The sequence below is a fragment of the Eubalaena glacialis genome, chromosome X (genome assembly GCF_028564815.1).
Source record: "Eubalaena glacialis isolate mEubGla1 chromosome X, mEubGla1.1.hap2.+ XY, whole genome shotgun sequence".
In the NCBI taxonomy this organism is placed as follows: domain Eukaryota; kingdom Metazoa; phylum Chordata; class Mammalia; order Artiodactyla; family Balaenidae; genus Eubalaena; species Eubalaena glacialis.
In genome coordinates, this window is record NC_083736.1 from 42,522,243 (window position 1) to 42,541,571 (window position 19,329).

Genomic DNA, 19,329 nt, shown 5'->3' on the forward strand with positions numbered 1-19,329 from the left:
TATTCCCTCTGGTACTCTTCCGTACTGCTAAACCTGTGCAAAGATCTTGCTGTTATTAATGTCTTGGTTTCACCCATTTGCATTATAGGGTGCCTGGGGATGCTTGTCACCTTGTTTTGTTCAAAATGTAGTCTGTGAAGTTTTTCTTTTGCTATCAGAATTGTTCTATTTTTAAAACAGTATTTAGAGAAATCAAATCTACACCATCATCATCACCTTGCCATGACCTGTTAGCCTAATACTGACTTTTTGATGAAACAGGGCTAGTTGACTTGTAGAATGTCCCATGTTCCGTGTCATCTGATTGTTCCCTCATGATGTCATCTCAACTTTTCTTTTCTCTCCTGTATTCTCTACAGACTTGAAGTTAGGTATAGAAGTTTGATCAGTTTTAGGTTAAGCATTTTTCAAATTTTTATTTATTTTATTTTTGCCTGCATTGGGTCTTTGTTGTTGTGCACGGGCTTTCTCTAGTTGCAGTGAGCGGGGGCTACTCTTCGTTGCGGTGTGCGGACTTCTCATTGTGGTGGCTTCTCTTGTTGCGGAGCACGGGCTCTAGGTGCACGGGCTTCAGTAGTTGTGGCATGTGGGCTCAGTAGTTGTGGCTCACGGGCTCTAGAGTGCAGCCTCAGTAGTTGTGGCACATGGGCTTAGTTACTCCGCAGCATGTGGGATCTTCCCAGACCAGGGCTCGAACCCATGTCCCTTGCATTGGCAGGCAGATTCTTAACCACTGCGCCACCAGGGAAGCCCAGGTTAAGCATTTTTAACACAAATACTTAATAACTGCCAAGAATACTTCATAGGCGCTACTGTGCAACCCCCTATTAAGGATGCAATTAGCAAATAATTTGTAGAGTAACATTTTGGTTCTACGTGAGCATCTTGTTCAAACAACCTTTTATCAAATGCATTTAACATCTGCTACGGACTGAATGTGTCCCCCCCAAATTCATATGTTGAAATCCTAACCCTCAATGTGATAGTGTTAGGAGGTGGGGCCTTTGGAAGTTGATTAGGTCATGAGGGTGGAGCCTCATGAATGGGATTACTGCCCTAGTAAGAAGAGACCAGAGGGCTAGCTTGCTCCTTTTCCACCATGTGAGGATACAACAAGAAGTTCAGCTAGCTACAACCCAGAAGTGGGCCCTCACCAAGAACCCAACCATACTGGCACCATGAGCTCCAATTTCCAGGCTCCAGAACTGTGAAAAATAAAGTTCTGTTGTTGATAAGCCACTCAGTTTATGGCATTTTGTCTTAACAGCTTAAGCTGACTAAGATAACATCTCTTGAGGTTCCTTACCTGAATCAATTATCTAATTCTTTCTATATTTATTGGGTGGCATTCTTCTATAAATAATTGCTGTAGTAAATACTGTGTTGCTCTGCTCAGATCTCCTTTTTGGGGCCAATACATTATCCCCCAGTTTCTGGGAAAATCAGCTACTGACCTCATAGCTATATCTCTCATTGGGAACTGCCCTTAGCTACAAGGAACTGCCTCACTCAAAGTTATGCCCTCACCTCCCCACCTCTGCTCAGGGAGCAGGCAGTATTAAGTGAGTGTCTTATGCAGGAACACAAAGGTCCAGCCTTCGATTTGGGACAACTCTGAAGGGCCATCCCAGCTCCAGAGCTCCCTGTAAGACTGTCTGAGGCCTCAGTTGCAACTGCATTGAGGGTAAATTCTCCCTCTGTCCAATCCTATCTTCCTCAACCTCTTACAGATGTTTCTCCCCAATAAACCTTCTGTATGCAACTTTCCATTTTTGTTAACCCAGAACTCATTCTAAGACAATGACAAAGAGCTTTCTTCTCTTTTTCTTTCATCTTTTTTTCATTTGATTGTTTTTGGAGTATCACTATGAACTCATGGTTTTATATTTATTTAATGTATTACAACAAATTGCATCCATTTTCATCTTGGTGCTCAAATGATCAAATGTGGCCAGTGAAGGCCCTTCATGATGCCTCCTATGTCCTTTAGACATTAATCTTTAAGTGTGTCTTTTCTAGCACAAGAAGATAACCTATGCTCATCATGTATTCTTCTAGGTCCAGACCCAGAATCAGATATTTCTCTAAAAACCTCTGGTTCCCTTTTAGTGGGAATGGTGGTTAAAGATCAAGATCTGGGCACTAGGGATAAAATGTTTTCTTTTAATTTCATTTTCTAAATGTCTTTTTGCTGGTATACAGAAATACAATTTATTTTTGCATAGACATTTCACTGTGGTCACATTAGAATTAGAACCAAGTTCTCCTGAATCTCAGTCTCTATTAGTTAGAAATATTTTCAGCTGCAAATAATGGGAAGCTGACTCACAATGGCCTGGGAAAACAAGATGTTTAGTTAGCTCCTCTAATAAGGAGTCTGATGATAGCCAGTCTGGGACTGATGCAATGGCTCAATAATCCTGTCAGGAACCCAGATTAGTACTATTTAACCACTTCTTAGTTTGTTCTCATGTTTCTTTCCTTGTTCTTACAAGATGACTGGGCTCCTACCAGATATTATCTATATTCTAGGCAAAAATAAGCAAAGATAAAGACGTTAATGGTAAAAAAATTTTCTCCTTTCCAGGCTTTCTTTTTTTTAATTTGAGAAAGATGCCCTCTCCATATAATTCCACTTAATCATTATTGGACAGAACTGTCATGAGTCCAACTCGATATAAGGCAGGTGAGAAAACTGAGGGGTTTTATTTCTTAACTTCCAATAACTGTTAAAAGAAAGGAAAGTTAGAAGGAGTCAAGAATGGATGTTGAAAGTACCTCTTGTGGTATCTGCACTAAAGCCAACATTGTTCCCACTAGATAATTCCGTTAGGTAAAACTTTGACAAAGTATGACAAAGCTTGATTCATGTAAAAAAGGATTCCTTTGAATAAAAAGACCTCAAAGTACTTATATTTAGTATGTGTATCTGAAGACAAGATACGCTATAAAAAATGTGATCCTTGTTCACTGGAGAAGAATTTTTATTTAGTTTCCTCAATATAACTGAGGTATAATATTAACATCATATAAGAAAAAATTCTAGCAAAAGATGAATTACTTGTTTTGGACCAACTACCCCAGGGAAAACAACTAGAAAACCTGGGGAAAACATAAAAACAACTGTTTGAAGGCATCATAGAATCACAGGCATTAAGACTTTGTACAGCTAAGACCCAGAAGTAGAAGGAAGCCAAGAGCGGCTGGCTTTCCTCTCAAAGTGATCACCATTCTGCACATTCTACAAGTGAGAGCTGCGACTCAGAGATTTCAGCACTCTTATGTGGTTGTTGAAAGTTCAGGGAATGCCAATGCAGAGAGGTCTTTATAAACACTCCAAGATTTTAACTGGAATAAGTGTGAACTGAAATAGATCATTCCTAGGAATGAAGCTCGGACTTAAATTAGCTCAATACCTGACTGGATTAAGGTGGGACGTCACAAATAAATTAATATCAGGAATGAAAAAGGGAATATCACCACAGATCTTACAGACACTAAAAAGGTCATTAGAAAAGATTATGAAAAGCTTTTACTAAAAATATGAAACTGAGATGCAGTGAGCTAAATTCTAAGGAAATACTGTAACAAACTGACACATGAGTAGAGAATCTAAATTTTCCTGCATCTATTTATAAACATTTAATTCATAATTTAAAACTTTTCCATACAGAAAACTCAAGGTTCACATGGCTTACTTGACAAATTTTATCAGGGAGCTAAGGAAGAACTAACACCAATATTACACAAACTCTTCCAAAGAAAAGGAACTCTTTCAAAGAGAAGAATGAAGGGCACCTTTTCCATCTCGTTTTATGAGGTCAGCATTACTTTGATCCAAAAGCCGACAAGAACATTACAAGAAAGGAAAATTCAGTTCAATCTTTTTCATGACATTCTAAATGAAACATTAGTACATTAACTCCATAAATATATTAAAAGATAATAGGTCATTAGTAAACTGGGTTTATTCTGGGAATGCAATATTCATAAATCAATGAATGCAATGTTATAATGATAGAATAAAGAAGAAAAATCACATCTCAATAGATACAGAGAAGGCATTTAATAAATGTAACATCCATTCATATTAAAGCCTCTTTGCAAACCAGGGATAGAAGGAATCTTTCTTCAACTGGTAACTGATATCTATAGAAATTCTATAGCAAGGATTTTTTTCTTCCAAATATGACAGGTTATCTTCTCTCATACCAATTCTTTGGCTGATAGAAACTATGAAAACTAGACAAAACACCAAAAGATCACAGCTTTTTAAAGGCATCAGAGATAAAGCAAGGAAACCAGCATTAGAGAGGTCTAGATGATTAAGTAAAGGGAAACACACTGAGGTGAGCTGCTTCTTTTTCCCTTGAGGCATTTGTCAATTCCTAAGCTGTGTGGAGCCAAGGTGAAGAGCCAAGATGAAGAGCCAAGGTGAAGAGCAGAAAATAGCGATTCATAGCTTTGAGAAGTCTCATGAAGTAGGGCACAAAAATTGGATTTACTGCTTGTTATTAAGGCAGCCAAGACTTGAAGGTCAAGATCCAACAAAAAAAAAAGGAACCACAGAAAACTGAGCTCCAAATTGTGAGCATAGTTCAATTTCTAAACTACACAAGCCAAGATGTCATGAAGTCAAGCAGAAAGCAGCAACTAAAAAGCTAAAAACTTAAGCAGAGTTTTTGGAAGTCTCATAGTAATAGAGAAAAAAACTAGAAAACTAGAGATCAGGGTCTGCCAGGCTTTCAGGTAAAAATCCTGAACGGCTTTGCCCTAGGAGAGGCAAACCAGTTATAGATCAGCCCTCATGAAGATGAAATAGATTCTCAGATCATCTTAATCCTTTTTTTAAATTAATTAATTAATTTATTTATTTATTTAATTTATTTTTGGCTGCGTTGGGTCTTCATTGCTTCGCTCGGGCTTTCTCTAGTTGCGGTGAGCGGGGGCTACTCTTCGTTGCAGTGCGCAGGCTTCTCATTGCAGTGGCTTCTCTTGTTGTGGAGCACGGGCTCTAGGCGCGCGGGCTCTAGGCGCGCGGGCTCTAGAGTGCAGGCTCAGTAGTTGTGGCACACGGGCTTAGCTGCTCCGCGGCATGTGGGATCTTCCCGGACCAGGGCTTGAACCTGTGTCCTCTGCATTGGCAGGCAGATTCTTAACCACTGCGCCACCAGGGAAGCCCTCATCTTAATCCTTGATGGACCAAGGTAATCTGCTTCTACTATATCTGGCCTCCAGAAGAAAAGTAAATTATTTCTAGAGGATGAAACATCATCCAGAGAAATTTTTTAAAACACTTCATATACAATTTCTGGCATTCAACAACAAAAAAATATCACAGGCATGCCATGAATCAGATGAAGGAAACCAAGATAAAACAGGTGATATAAATAAACCCAACAGTGATCCAAATATTTGAGTTATCAGACACAAACTTTAAAAAAAAAAAACTATGATTACTATGTTCAAGAAATTAGGTGACAGGGACTTCCCCGGCGGTCCAGTGGTTAAGACTTCACCTTCCAAAGCAGGGGGTGCAGGTTTGATCCCTGGTCAGGGAGCTAAGATCCCACATGCCTCGCAGCCAAAACAACCAAAACATAAAACAGGAGCAATATTGTAACAAATACAATAAAGACTTTTAAAATGGTCCACATAAAAAAAAAAAGAAATTAGGTGACAAAATTATTGACATTAGAAAGAATCACATGGGGATTCTAGAACTAAAAAACACAGTTTAAATTAAGCACTAAGTAGATGTTAGATATAGCATAATAGAAGCTTAGTGAACTGGAAATGAGTTAGCAGAGACTATGCAGGCTGGAGCATTATGAAAAAAAAGGAACGAAAAATAATGGAAAGAGTGTAAGAGACATGGAACATGGTGTAAAGGTCCAATATATGTTTAATTGGAAGGAATACCAGATTGAAAAGATACCAGAATTGACAAATGATATCACACCACTGATTCAAAAAGCTCTACTAATCTCAAGCAGAATGAATACAAAGGAAATCATAACTAGGCACATCATAGTCAAACTGCTGAAAACAAAAGAGAAAAAAGGAAAATCTAATTGCAGCCAGAGAAAAAAAGGCACATTACATTCAAAGGAGAAACAATAAGAACGGCAACTGACTTTTCAACAAATACAATGAAATGATATCTTTAAAGTGCTGAAATAAAATAACTGCTAACCTAGAATTCTACTCTCAAGGAAAATATCCTTTTAAATGAAGATGAAATAAAGTTGATTTCAGAAAAACCAAAACTGATATAATTAATTGCCAGCAGACCTACACTAAAATAAACACTAAAGGGATTTCTTAAAGTTAGGAACTAATGATGCTTAAAAAATAAAAAGTGAAAGCGTTATGAAGAATAAAGAGTAAATATGTGGATAAAACTATATGAACACTGACTGTATTAAGCAATTATAATAATGCATAGAGAGACTTAAAATATATGTAGAATTAAAATTCAGGTCAACAATAGTATAAATGATAAGAGGGGATTGAGCTAAAATATTTTCTATCATTGAATTGTGGAAGAAGCAGTAAAAGTATTAATCTATAGAAGACATAAATCGAGGGTGTATGTCATAATCTCTAGGGTAACCACTAAAAGAATAATTAAAGACTGCAAAACTAACAAGGCGATAGAAGGGAAATGGAATGATAAAAGTTAATTGAGGGGCTTCCCTGGTGGTGCAGTGGTTGGGACTCCGTGCTTCCAGTGTAGGGGGCGTGGGTTCAATCCCTGATCGGGGAACTAAGATTCCGAATGCCATGTGGCACAGCCAAAAATTAAAAAAAAAAAAAAAGTTAATTGATTCATCTAGACAAATTATCCAATCTCTCAGATTCCTTCAGCCCTTCATGGTACCAGTCTTGGGGGAAGCCTTACTATTTCCATGAAGTGTCACATTTTTACATGCACCTGACTTTCTCCAAAAGTCCTCTATCTGGTACATTGAATGATGATAAAATCTGAGGGGTTGGGCTGCATCAGCTGCCACAGTGGTGTCCAGATTTGAGAGGCCCTCTCTTGTCCCTTTCTCTTCATCTTTAAAGCTCAAAAGTAGAGTAGACGAGAGATCTAACAATGGGCAGCCTTGTCTCTCAGCCTCAATTTTTCATAGTGACACAGACAAATTATCTGCCCATTCAGGTGTGCATCTGTGGCCCCTAGACATTTTAACTACTCAGTGACTAGCCACCAAGAAGCAAATGAACTGCCCATTCAGCAGTGTTTCTGGGACCTATAGACATTGTGGCCATACAATCATAAGGCCATAAGTTCACATGGCCTGCCAGTTCAGGGGCATTTGTGGCCCACAGAAAATGAGGCCATTCAATCATGAGCACTACTGGTGATTTGTCCTCAACCCCAGAGAGGATGCTTCCCACCCCTCAAGTGAAACAGTTCAACTTTTCTGCCATGTTCACTCCACATTAGGTACCACTGTCAGGCAAAGGGCTCAATCACCAGCAAGCATCATTGAGGCAGGCTGGGTCACAGACACATGGGTCAGCAAAAAGCACAAGTCTCACATTCTCTCATTATCCTGTAGAGAGACATGCTTGGGTTGGGTGCAGCTGGACCAGGACCACCCCCTGACAATCTTCCTTTTCACAGCATGAGCATGAAAGTGCCATTGTAAGCAGAAGAAAAGTATTTGAGCTCAGGTGTCAGATGTTCAGGGGAATGCTGAAAATGACAGCTGCCCAGCAACCTTGTGGGAAGTTGAGACCATGAGCAGCCCCTCACTCTATCTGGGGGAGGAGGAGCCACTGGTCCCGCCTAGCCCACTGTCAGGCCACCCAGAGGAAGCCTCTTATTATTCCACGTATAATCTTTTTTGTCTCCCAACATGTTCTTTGGAAAGAGTTCTACGGTGAAATACATTTGGAAAATGCTGTGTTTTACAGACCTTTTGGGAGATCTATATAGTATCCTATCTACATAGTATCCTAGTGGTTGTAGAAGTCCCTCCATTAAAAAAAAAAACACATCTAAACAATGTTTCCCAAGTTTTTAGGATCACAGAACCTTTTACTCACATCATGACTGTTAATAAGCCAGAGAACCAGTGTTTCATGGAAGACATTTTGTGAAATGCTGACCTAGGGCAGGCATAGCAAATAGGTTTCAACATAATTACCAACTCTGATTGGTAGAGGTAGTCTAGAACATACTGTTGAGAAGAATTCTAAGAGCCTGTCTGACCTTGACCAGAAAGAGTACCATTATTTTATTTTGAATTTTATTTTATTTTTTTATACAGCAGGTTCTTATTAGTTATCTATTTTATACATATTAGTGTATATATGTCAATCCCAATCTCCCAATTCACACTATTGACAAACAATAGCTGCCGTGTATGTAGAATATAATGGCAGCATAAGGGCAACGGACTTGCCAGTCTTGATCTAGGTTCTCTAGCTTCATTTTCTCTGGCAAAAGATTCCTCTAGGTCAGAATCGGTGACTTAAGAATTCCTCCAACAGGAACCCAACTTGGGAAATGTGAGTCTTCATTCATTATAATTTGCTCATGTTCACTGAGTCTTTACTGAGTGGACTGGTCCCTCAGGAAGGGGAGAAAGTTCTTTCCATTGAAAGGAATGCTCTCAGAGGTGCCATATAAAATAAATCCTGGAATCCATCTCCAAGCTCAGTGCCCAGGAGGATGCTCTTTACCCGAATGCCCCCATGACTACAGCCTTGTCCTCTGAGGTCAGGGGCATTTGGGAAGAATCTAGGAACTTCTCCCAACTCTCTGAAGCCTCCTTGGCCCTAACACCTATGAATGTTTTGGGCTCCTCCACTGTGAAGCTGCTCATGGCTTTGGAGCCCAGTACTTTTCACTTGAGGATCTGCTGTCTGAGATGTGGGTCTGTGTGTATGTACCTGCACATCTATAAGAACATACATGTACAAGTGTGTACAAAGATAGTGGGGAGCGCAAATTAGGGCTCACTTGATATCCATAGGGTCCAGGGCCAGGAGAAGAAGACAACTCCATGACACAAACCACTGTTGCTTGCCTCAGCAGCTGATGCTTCAGTTTGCAGAGTGACACTGGAGACATCGGCAGGGATCAACTTCAGTCTGGAAGGAGGAAAAGGGAGACAAATCTTTCAATTTTAATGGGATTTTCAAAGATGTGCCAGGTATTGTCTGTTGGCACTCTGCGACATTCCCATTCCCATTCCCTCTCCTGTACTGCTGGGGCTGGAAGCATTGAGATTACATTTCTCAGACTTGCTTGCCAATGTGACCTCTCTGCATGAAATTTGGAAGGGAGAAGGGAGTTAGAAACCATACTTTTCCTCTAGCAGGAAGAGTAGGCAAGTATCTTTCAGCAGATGTGAGTTTTGTTTTGTTTTAATTTTATTTAAGTATAGTTGATTTGCAATGTTGTGTTAATTTCTGCTGTAAGCAGATGTGAGTTTTGCAGCACCTGCTAGACTCCTTGCTATGCTAATCACCCAACCACCCTGGGGCCATGGGACACCTGTGCTGTCAGCAATGGTTTTCTGCAGTTTTTTGACCTCTGGGTCTCAGAAAAAACTTCCTGACTTTCTGTACCACGGTGATCCTGAAAGCTAGTGGTGGCTCCTGACTTGTGCTCCTCCATTCTCTTTCTCACTTCCAGGAATGATGACAACCAGAGTGCCCTGGAAGCCATGTTGAAGAGGGCAGAGATGCCAACAGCCTCGATCTATATGGAGGAACACCACCGGTCAATATGGACTACCCATGGTTGATTCTTATGTGAGCAAGAAAGGGATTGTGTCTGAGCCATTATATTTTCCGTCTAATTATTCCAGTAGTTTGGCTTACCCAGACTAATACAAGAGTTGTAGCGTGTATCTAGTTACTGGTAGTCCCTGGGGTTTGTAGACAGGCAACTGTGCTTACAAATAGTGTCTGACCATCAGAGAGACCTCTGTGGGTCCGTTTTCCCCAGAGTGGTGCCTGCATGGGTATGCAGACCTATGAGGAGAGCTATTGGGGTTGGCCCAAAAGTTCGTTCGGGTTTTTCTGTAACATCTTATGGAAAAACCCGAACAAACTTTTTGGCCAATGCAATATTTTGACCTTTTGACCTGGGCTCAGTACAGCTGGGTCCTCTTGGGCAGCTGAGACCTGTGTTCAGTACAACATGGAAGACAAGGAGGCCTGGAATGGAGATCACCCTGGTGGTTCTTATAAAGTCTTAAATAATCCATCATTGAACAATGCCCATTCCTTTACTATTCTCTTCCCCCAGAAGCTCCTGTGCAACAGAGGGAGGGAAGGAGGAGAGAGGCACATTGGCTGGGAAGTCAAGTGGAATAGGTCCCAGTCTCAGCCTGTTAACAACTCCCTGAAGCATCCTCTCCCTCCATGGGCCTCAGAGTCTTCAACCCCAGAAGGGAATTAGTGAGGGGTCCCAGTGAGATCAGAGAGCACCTCAATCCTACTCCTCATCCCTGACTCACTATCTGTGTCTCCATGTGTGTGTGCGTGTCTGTGTGTGTGTGTGTGTGTGTGTGTGTTCCAAGCAGAAGTCATAGCTGCTAAACCAGAGGGTCTGTAAAACCTTATTTGGACTCAAAGTGTGTTCTGAGGACCAGCATATTAGCACCACCTGGGAGCTTGCTAGAAATGCAGACTCTCAGGGCCCCCCACAGAACTACTGAATCAGAATCTGCAATTTAACAAGATCCCTAGGGGAACCCTATGTAAATTCAAGTCTAAGATGTACTGCTCCAGAGGACCGGGGAAAAGACAAACCACCTTGAAAAAAGAATGGGATCTGGAGTCAGGAGACCTAAATTCTAGTTTGAGTTCTGCCACTTACTTGCTCCACAAAATTCACCAAGACATGTAACCATCCAGATCCTTTTCTTAAATGAGGATGTGCTCATGACTACTGAATGGTATAGAGGTCAAGGGTATGCATTCTGGAGCCAAACCGCCTAATCTTAACTCTTTATTTCATTTACTAGCTGTGAAGCTTTGGATAACTCACTTGACATCTGAATGCTTCAGTCTCCCGATCTAGAAGGTATGGTATAATAATAGTGAGGGATTCTACTAATAATTTTAAATTAGAAATGAATATAAATAACATAGCACAGTGCCTGGCATAGTCTAAGTCCACAATACATATTATTATGCTCTGGCTTATTACAACATCCTTCAATAACAGAAAGAGACCTTGAAAGTAGAATCATCATCAGCTAGCTGAAGTCTTCCTCCTTTGGGGTTTATTGTGGTACACACACTTCTCAACTAACAGACGCAGTCATCCAAACAATGAAGCTCTAACCTCTGTGCCACCTGACAGTCATGTGATTGGCTTCATGCCACCATTTTGGAGCCATCAACCAGTTCCCTGGGGTGGATTCCCATTTTGTCTATTCCAGCCCCATTCACTCTGCACACTCTCCTGCCTGTGGGAAATCTGCAGAGGCAGCGGCACAGACAGCAATGCAGTGCAGCAGGAGATGAACACTGGCAACTGGCCTTCCCTTTCCTACAGGAACTCACGCAGTTCAAAGAGCAGAACGTCATCAAGACATTGCTTGATGGACCTGTCACCTCAGTCACTGCAGGGAAGACTTCCAGGAAGAGGCGGGTACCAGGGACCCTCAGCAGAACCCTGCACCACAGCAAGAAAGCAAGCTCCCTCAGCTGCCGCCCACCGCAAGCACTCAGGACCTCTGCTCCTCGGAGGTGGGAAAATCACAGCAGTGCCCTCCGGCTGCTGCTCCTCAGGTCTGCAACCTCCTCACAAACACCAAGCAAGTGTACTGCTGGGGCCACAGTCAGACTGTGTTCATGAGGTCCACCCACTGGGATGGTTGAAACAAACCAACCTCAGAATCTACAGCAACAGTATGTTCAGGTTCCGCAAGACCACCCTCAGGCTTGAAGATTCCTTAGAAGGACTCGGGACTCAGAAAAGCTGTTAGTTCTTTTCAGAGTCTGTGAGTCCTGCTGAGCTGTTATATACAGAACTATTATTATTTTTAAAAGAAATTTATTTATTTATTTATTTATTTATTTGGCTGCGCCAGGTCTTAGTTGCGGCATGCGGGCTCTAGTTCCCTGACCAGGGATCGAACCCAGGCCCCCTGCATTGGGAGCATGGAGTCTTAACCACTGGACCACCAGGGAAGTTCCATACACATAGTTAGGATTTATGACAGTGAAAGTAAAATCAGCAAAGGCAAAAGGTGCAGGGGTGAAGTCCAGTGGAAACCAGTGGTGAGATCCAGTTGTCCTCTCCCAAAGGAGTCACATGGACAATGCTTAATTCTCCCAGAAATGATGTGTGACAACACATGCAAAGTGCTGCCAGTCAGGGAAGCTCACCCATGCCTAGGGGTCCAGAGATTTGACTGGAGGTCAGTCATGCAGGCATGCAGCTTCCATGTGACTCACTTTAGCTACTCGGTCTACAGCCCCCAGATGTCAAACTAATACAGCACAGCCGAGGGCCTCAGACATACAAAACAGACCCTCACCATACGTCACACCACTAGCATGAACCACCTGGTCAGACGGAACAGAGGTGCCTGGATTACAGAAACACCCTACTAGGCACAACACGCCAGGGTCTTTGTGGTGCTCCCCCAGCAGTGGGACAAGGACCAGTCTTCCCGAGACAGGCTTTTCTTTGGAACGTAAGGGCTTGAGTAACCTGGGCCTGCTGGGGTTACACTTTACAATGAATTTTAACTTAATTAGAGGCCTAACTGCCATTTAAAAAAATGTTTTCAGGGAATTTCTGGCGGTCCAGTGGTTAGGACTCTGTGCTCTCACCGCCAAGGGCCCGGGTTCACTCCTGGGCCCTGGGCAAAAAAAAAAAAGAAGTTTTCAGTGGTGACCCTGGGCAAGGTTGGTGGCGAGGGGAGGGAAGCACACAGTGCAGGAAGGAGCAGCATTGGCACCAGCACGCTCCCTAGTGTTGGGGAGAGGACAGCGGAAACTGCCACGGTAACCAAGCAGGACCCTATAGGCCTTCCCGGGACAGACCCCTCCCATGTCCTCCACCTGCTTCTCATCTGTAGAAACACTTTAGCCTCCTTGGTCTTCCCCAAGTTTCAAAGAATAATTTAATCAGAGAAGTGAGAAAATGCAGAAACAAAGGAAAACAGTCAAGCAAGACAAAATAATAGTTTAGCCATTAAACAAAGTCAAGGACCTTTAGTTCCCCCCCAAGGGCTATAGATAATATTTGGAGCCATATCCTGTGAGCTGTTTTGCAGATACTGAAAGCCCCATCAGGTGGAAGACGTTAACTGCATGCTGACCACAAGCACGGAGACCCCAGACTGGTTGGAAGCAGAAGGTTGATGACGTTGACTCCCCGATTACCTCACCACCAACCAATCAGAAGAATGTCCATGAGCTGATCACACATCCCACAACCTCCTGCCTCACTCTGTCTTTAAAAACCCTTCCCTGAAAGCCATCGGGGAGTTCAGGCCTTTTGAGCACTAGTTGCCTGGACTCCTTGCTTGGCGCCCTGCAGTACACGCTGTACCTTCCTTCACCACGACCTGGTGTCAGTACATTGGCTTTATGGGGTGTGGGTAAGTGGACCCAAGTTTGGTTTGGTAATACCACCACTTACCAGGTGCCTGCCTTAGGACACATTCTGGGCTGGGGGCGCTAGAGATGTTCCTTTAAACAATCCTGACAGCCCGTTTCGATGTGTGGTCTTTAGCTATGATGTAGAAGAGGCCCAAAGGGCCGGTAAGTGGTGGAGCCAAGCCTTCTCTTCTATGGATCGGTAGATCCCAACAGCTGGGCGCAGTGTGGGCTGGAAGAACACCTTGGCATGTTTCTTGGTTCCTGGATGCCCAAGTCACACTAGGAAATGCTGGCACGGCATGAGCAACAACTGCACGGCCTTCGCCAGCCCCTCCTCCTTCTGTGAAAGCACTCATTCCTGCAGAGTCAGGATATGGGGAGCGTCTGACCAGGGCCAATGACCAGGTCTTTCTGCAGCTGGGGGTTTCTCTACTGTCCTCAGGACACTGTCATACTAACTCTATGAACTTTCTCCTGCCTCCCGACAGTGGTGTCAGAAAAACTTATCAGGTCACCTCTCTTCTGGAAATGAATAGGTTAGGATCCCTAAACCTGGCCAACATCTGAGAAGGTACAAAGAATCACAGTGGGGGGCAAGTCCCCAGTCACGTGCCTGACAGAAAACAGACCCTTCTCCCGGGACTTCTACACAAGACTGGGACAGAGTCACTTCCCAGGAGACCTCCAGGTTGTAGATTTGGGCAATGATTCATCCAACCAACCTGGGAATATCACACATGCCACCACATCCTCAGAGGGGAAAGGGAAAGGCAGGGAGAAAGCAATATGTTCAGACGGAAGAGTAAATAAATGTATGTTGGATTCCATGACTGCTTTCGTCACTTGCTTCTCTCAACAGTGCCTGGCACCTGTTGGCTGTAGCACAGAAGGAATTGGGTGTACTGAGCCCAGACCCTGCCCTGCCCAGCCCAAGGAGTTCTGCTTGGTGAACAGGCACGTACCACAAGCACACGGCACACACTTGGCCTCTTTCCCCAGACCCCGACAGGGAACAGAAAACTTTCCTCAAGGGCACTACAGGACTTTTAGCAGCCCTTGTTGCCACTGGCTGGCATCGTCAGACAAACAGCTCTCCCCCCACTTTATGCTGTGCTGTGCTTTCAAACCGGCAAAGCCCAGATTCTCCAAGGATCCCCAAGGTCCCAGAAACGGGAGTTCCTCGATTTATTTCAGGAGAATCAGGCATCATGGTTTCCTCCTCATTTCTGCATACTGCCTGCCCTGCAGCCCAACTCCCAGCCCATCCTCCATGCTGCTTCCCCGACTGAGCCTGAACCCTGCTCTCTGACCCCTGACCTGAGACCAGAGCCCGGCCCCGACGGCTCCACCCCGCGCCCAAGATGGCCGCGCCCATGTGCCGCCGCGGAGGCAGCAGGCACGACTACCGGTTTCTTATGCTGAGGATCTAAAGAAAGAGGAAAGCGTGGCTTTGGAAGATGGAGGGGCGGGAACTCCCCAGGGAGCACAGCAACAAGGAGGCCCGGCCGCGCGGGAGAACGGACTGGGAGAGCGGGCCTCGGCCTCGGAGGCGGCGGACTCGGATCGCCACGACAGTCCGCGCGGAGCCCGCTCGCCTCCCGCCGCCCGAGACGCCTCCCCAGCCTCTCGTACGACTCGTCGCGGAAAATGCTCGCACGCTCTCGTCGCTCCATCTAACCTCAGAGGGAACCACGTCAGAATCCTTTGTCCCCGAAAGGCGCCGTGTTGTTGCCCATTGGCTGTGTTGCCCCCCGCCCCCAAAGCCCGCTCCTGCGCGTGCACAGCGCTCGGGCTCCCGGGGCGACGGCGAGCGGAAGTGCTCTGCTGACCCCGAGGGCGGTGCGAGTTGACGCTTGCGGTTGTTATCTGCCCTGAGACCTCGGGTTCCAGGAGGTGGAGTAAGGGGAGGCGGAGCTGGGGATGGGCTGGATGCGGAGGTCGGAGGGGCCTTGGGCAATGAGGTCGCGCCCTTGGGGGGTTGAGTGACAGAGCCGTGGTGGTGAGGGGAGGGGGCGGGGCCACGGGGGTCAGCGAGTGATTGGTCCATTGCTTGATTCATTCAGCGACCGTTTACTCAGTGCCTAGTAAATGCGGGGCACCCCTGTGTTTCACAGTAGTCTGTTCAGAATAGCCCTGTGAGTAGGTACTAGGATGCTCTTTGTTTTACAGAGCGAAAGCAAGAACAGAAAGGCTGGGAAACCTAACCAAAGTCACACAAGTAAAGTGGAGGGATCCTTTTCTGTTTTTGTTTTTTCGGCATAACGCTTATGCCTTTCCAACAAACACACCCTAAATTTATCACTTTGCTGGCTCACTGTCTGTCTCTCCCCTGCTAAGAGTATGGCTCCGCAAGATGGGGGAGCTCTGAAGTTTTGTTCACGTAGAACAGTAGAACCCGTAGAACAGTAGAACAGGCACACAGTAGGCCCTGACCTCTTGTTAAACGAATAAAAGCGGCAGAGCAGGCGGTCAGTTTCGTTCCAGAGCCCAGACCTTATCGGGCGGTAATTGAGCTCTTACTGAATGTCAATTCTTAAAACTAGAGTGAGGCACTGTGCCTTCTGGTGGCAAGGAAAACTTTGGGGTTTTCCTCAACTTTGCTCCATCGTGGAGGTTGCTAATTGCATCGCCTGTGTGGTCATTGCCTTTCCGGGGTCAGGGTTCATAACTGAGCCCACGGCTCAGCAGCTTCAGACACCAGCTGGTCTGCCATGGGCTTCCTTAGTTAGACTACAGAAGACCCAGTCTGAGGCCTCAGAAGGAGGTGCGCCCCCCGGGTCAGAGGCAGAGACATGGTCCTGAAGTGATGGTCCCAGCAAAGGGACCTTTGTCTTTGAATCCTTGGGTCCTGCCTCCTTAGAAATAAAATAGCTCCTCTGAGGGGAGTTGGAAGAGGAGCGCCAGCCCAGACCCCAGGGGCAGAGGGGGAAGGCTCACAGGACAGACCCAGATGCTCTGGTTAGAGGGAAGCGGCTCACAGGATAGCAGGTCCTAGAAGAACTGGACCTGCAGTGCCCTCTGTGCCTTCCTTCAGCTGAGAGAGAGCAAGGCTGACTCGGTGACTCAACTTCTAGCCACCATCAAGAGCTGTTGGTTAGTTGAACCCCTGTTGATGGTGGTCAGTTGAACCCCTATTGGAGGAGAGGGATGAAAGTTACAGACGGATGGCGGGACGCTGCCCTGCTGTAGTGCCTGCAAAGGCAGGATCAGGCTGGAAAGATTGACTACCTGCCTCACGGGACTTTCTCCACTCGTGACACATTTGTGCACACATCATTATACTTCCCTCTCGTGCCATGGGCTATTTTTGGTTTCTTTTGTTTGTTTTTTGTTTTTGGCCGCCCCTGGCAGCATGCGGGATCTTAGTTCCCCAATCAGGGATCAAACCCGCACCCCCTGCGGTGGAAGCACAGTCTTAACCACTGGATGGCCAGGGAAGTCCCCTGGGCTATTTTTGGATTTGAGTCAGTCCCATAGTATAAACAACCCACTTACCTGTAGCAGAAATGTTGCATCTCCTCTACCCTGACTGGATGACCAAAGAGGTGTCTGGTTTCTGTGTGTCTGTGACATTTCAGCGTGGTCTCTAGGTAGGCCATCACCTAGCTCTGCTGCCTCTCATTTTGATGCTAGTAACTGGGTCTGGGAAGTGGCTCATCAAGCTCCATCTTGCTGAGCCCTGTTGTCCTGATCCTAAGGCAGGGATTGCTACAGTAGCAATGGTTAACAAAAGCTCCTTGCTGAAACCGTGTTTTGAACACCGCCAAATAAGGAAGAGCATGGCGATCAAATGGACATAATGGGAAATAAGGAAGTATTGGGGCGGGAACAGGGTGGCGGTGGCCCACTGAAGGGCGGAAGGAGCCTGGCGCAAGGTCAGTGGTTTCCAGCTCCATGTGGAACTGACCAATGCCTGACCCTTAACCTCCCTCTACCCCCCTCCATTCCTCCCTCCTCGCCCCTCCCTTCTGCCCTGTGCTCAGCTCTGGCTTGTCTCCTTCCTCCAAACCACAGCAAGCTGTCCCTGTCCTCCAGACTTTGCTCAGGGTCTATCACCTCCAGGGCTCAGTGTGATAATAGGTGATTTGCAATCATTTCTCCTTTTTATTTTACTAGTAAATGATATTGTGAAAAATGAACAAATGCAAGTACATAAAAGAGGGAAGGTAGAATCACCACTGGAAGGTAAGCAGTGTCAACATTTTCATAAATGCTCTTCTGGACTGCTCTTCCTCAATAAATACATATTGCTTAACAAAGGAGATCACACTGCACTTGCTTTCTGGTAACCTACTTTTAAATATGTTAAGAGATGAGAACAGGATTGCATTGCATTTTTAAAGCCCATGTGGTCTTTCCCACGTTGCGTGTCTAATTTTTGATCTGAGTCCCCTTTGCTGGAGGTTTAGTTGCTTCCAAATTGTTGAATGGTGGAAACACCTACAGTTAACATCCTTGTAGCCTGTGCTTATTTATGATTGCCTTTTTGTGATACATTTCCAGGCATAGAATTCCTGAGAGAAAGGAGATGTCAGGTTGTTAACGGCTTCCGAGGAGATGTCTTTAAACACAAGTCATAAATCTGTCCAGGAAGAGAAAATAAATTCACGTGGAAAACCCACAGGATCTTAGCCGTGTCCCAGGGGAACAGGCTGGAGCTACCAGGCCACGTGTCCAGATCATCCCCGCTGTGGGGCAAGAGTGATTGTTATTAAGCTGGTGATGGTGGTCTCATGGCTGTAGGCACTGATCTCGACCCTCCTAATTCTGCCTTCGTAGATCTCCATCCTTTGTCAGGGCAGAGCCAGATGGCCGTGTCCCAGGTGAGTTCCTAATTTACCCCCTACTTTGTTTCCAGTGAATTTGAGGCAGCAATTAGGAAATTATATTGCAGCCTTGAAAAATCTGTTAGTCCCCCTCGGCTCTGGCTGTTTTCTGTTCAACCTGTCATCCACCTCAGGTTCTCCAATCCTTCCCCTCCCCACCAAACAAAAAAAAAAAAAAAAGGGGGGGTGTGTAGAATGAAAGACAACTCTCAACTACTTCCCTTTGGGAACTGCACTTCATCTTTTCCTCTTTTCCTTCTCAGAGAAGATTGTTTACATACATAGACTTACCTTCCTTCTAGGTCACTTTTTTCTTTTTAATTAGGGAAAATAATGAAAGTAAATCGATGCTTAATGTTTTAAAATGCATATAAAAATAGTAGCCCAATCATCCGTATTTCTTCTCCCCCCAGTACCTCATTCTTCCTCAGAGATGCCCACTTTTAACATTTTGGTGATAAGGCGCTGTAGATGCATTTACATCAGTGTAATTAAGTGAAAATAGACGTATGTGTAACATGTTTTTGCACAAATGCCATCACATTCCCATACCCATCTTGCTTTCCCCACATGATTATATCCTGGGTGTTGTTTCTCATCAATACATAAAGATTATTTCAGTTCCTGTTTCGTGGTATCATTTAACTATTTCTCTATTCGGAGATATTGGGGTTTTTATTCGTTTTTTTTGCTATTATAAACAGTGCCTCATGAACAGCTTTCTATGTATCTATAAGCTCAGTAGTATAAGTGTTGTGGAGGGTTCACATGGAAATCAGATTGCTGAATACAAGCCTGGAAAACTGGATCACAGGAATTATCTGGTCTTTGAAAATTAATGAAAGTAGTAATTATGAAGGATTTGGGAGTACAAATTTAAATGTAAGATGAAAAGGCACCCAATTCATTT

The 19,329-nt window shown here is 44.6% G+C and overlaps 2 protein-coding genes across 2 annotated transcripts in view; one reads left to right on the forward strand and one right to left on the reverse strand.

Annotated features, from left to right (window-relative positions):
• LOC133081771 (uncharacterized) overlaps window positions 1-17,192 on the reverse strand; it is a 136,268-nt gene extending 119,076 nt beyond the window's left edge. The window contains exons 1-3 of the mRNA XM_061178135.1: window positions 17,089-17,192; window positions 15,272-15,562; window positions 8,981-9,111 (exon numbers count right to left, since the gene is read on the reverse strand). Coding sequence (XP_061034118.1) covers window positions 8,981-9,111; window positions 15,272-15,562; window positions 17,089-17,192 — 526 coding nt within the window. The remainder of the gene's footprint in view (window positions 1-8,980; window positions 9,112-15,271; window positions 15,563-17,088) is intronic.
• ZNF674 (zinc finger protein 674) overlaps window positions 15,476-19,329 on the forward strand; it is a 31,835-nt gene continuing 27,981 nt past the window's right edge. The window contains 2 exon segments of the mRNA XM_061177947.1: window positions 15,476-15,491; window positions 18,097-18,416. Of these exon segments, the coding sequence (XP_061033930.1) occupies window positions 18,327-18,416 (90 nt within the window). The 5' untranslated portion in view covers window positions 15,476-15,491; window positions 18,097-18,326.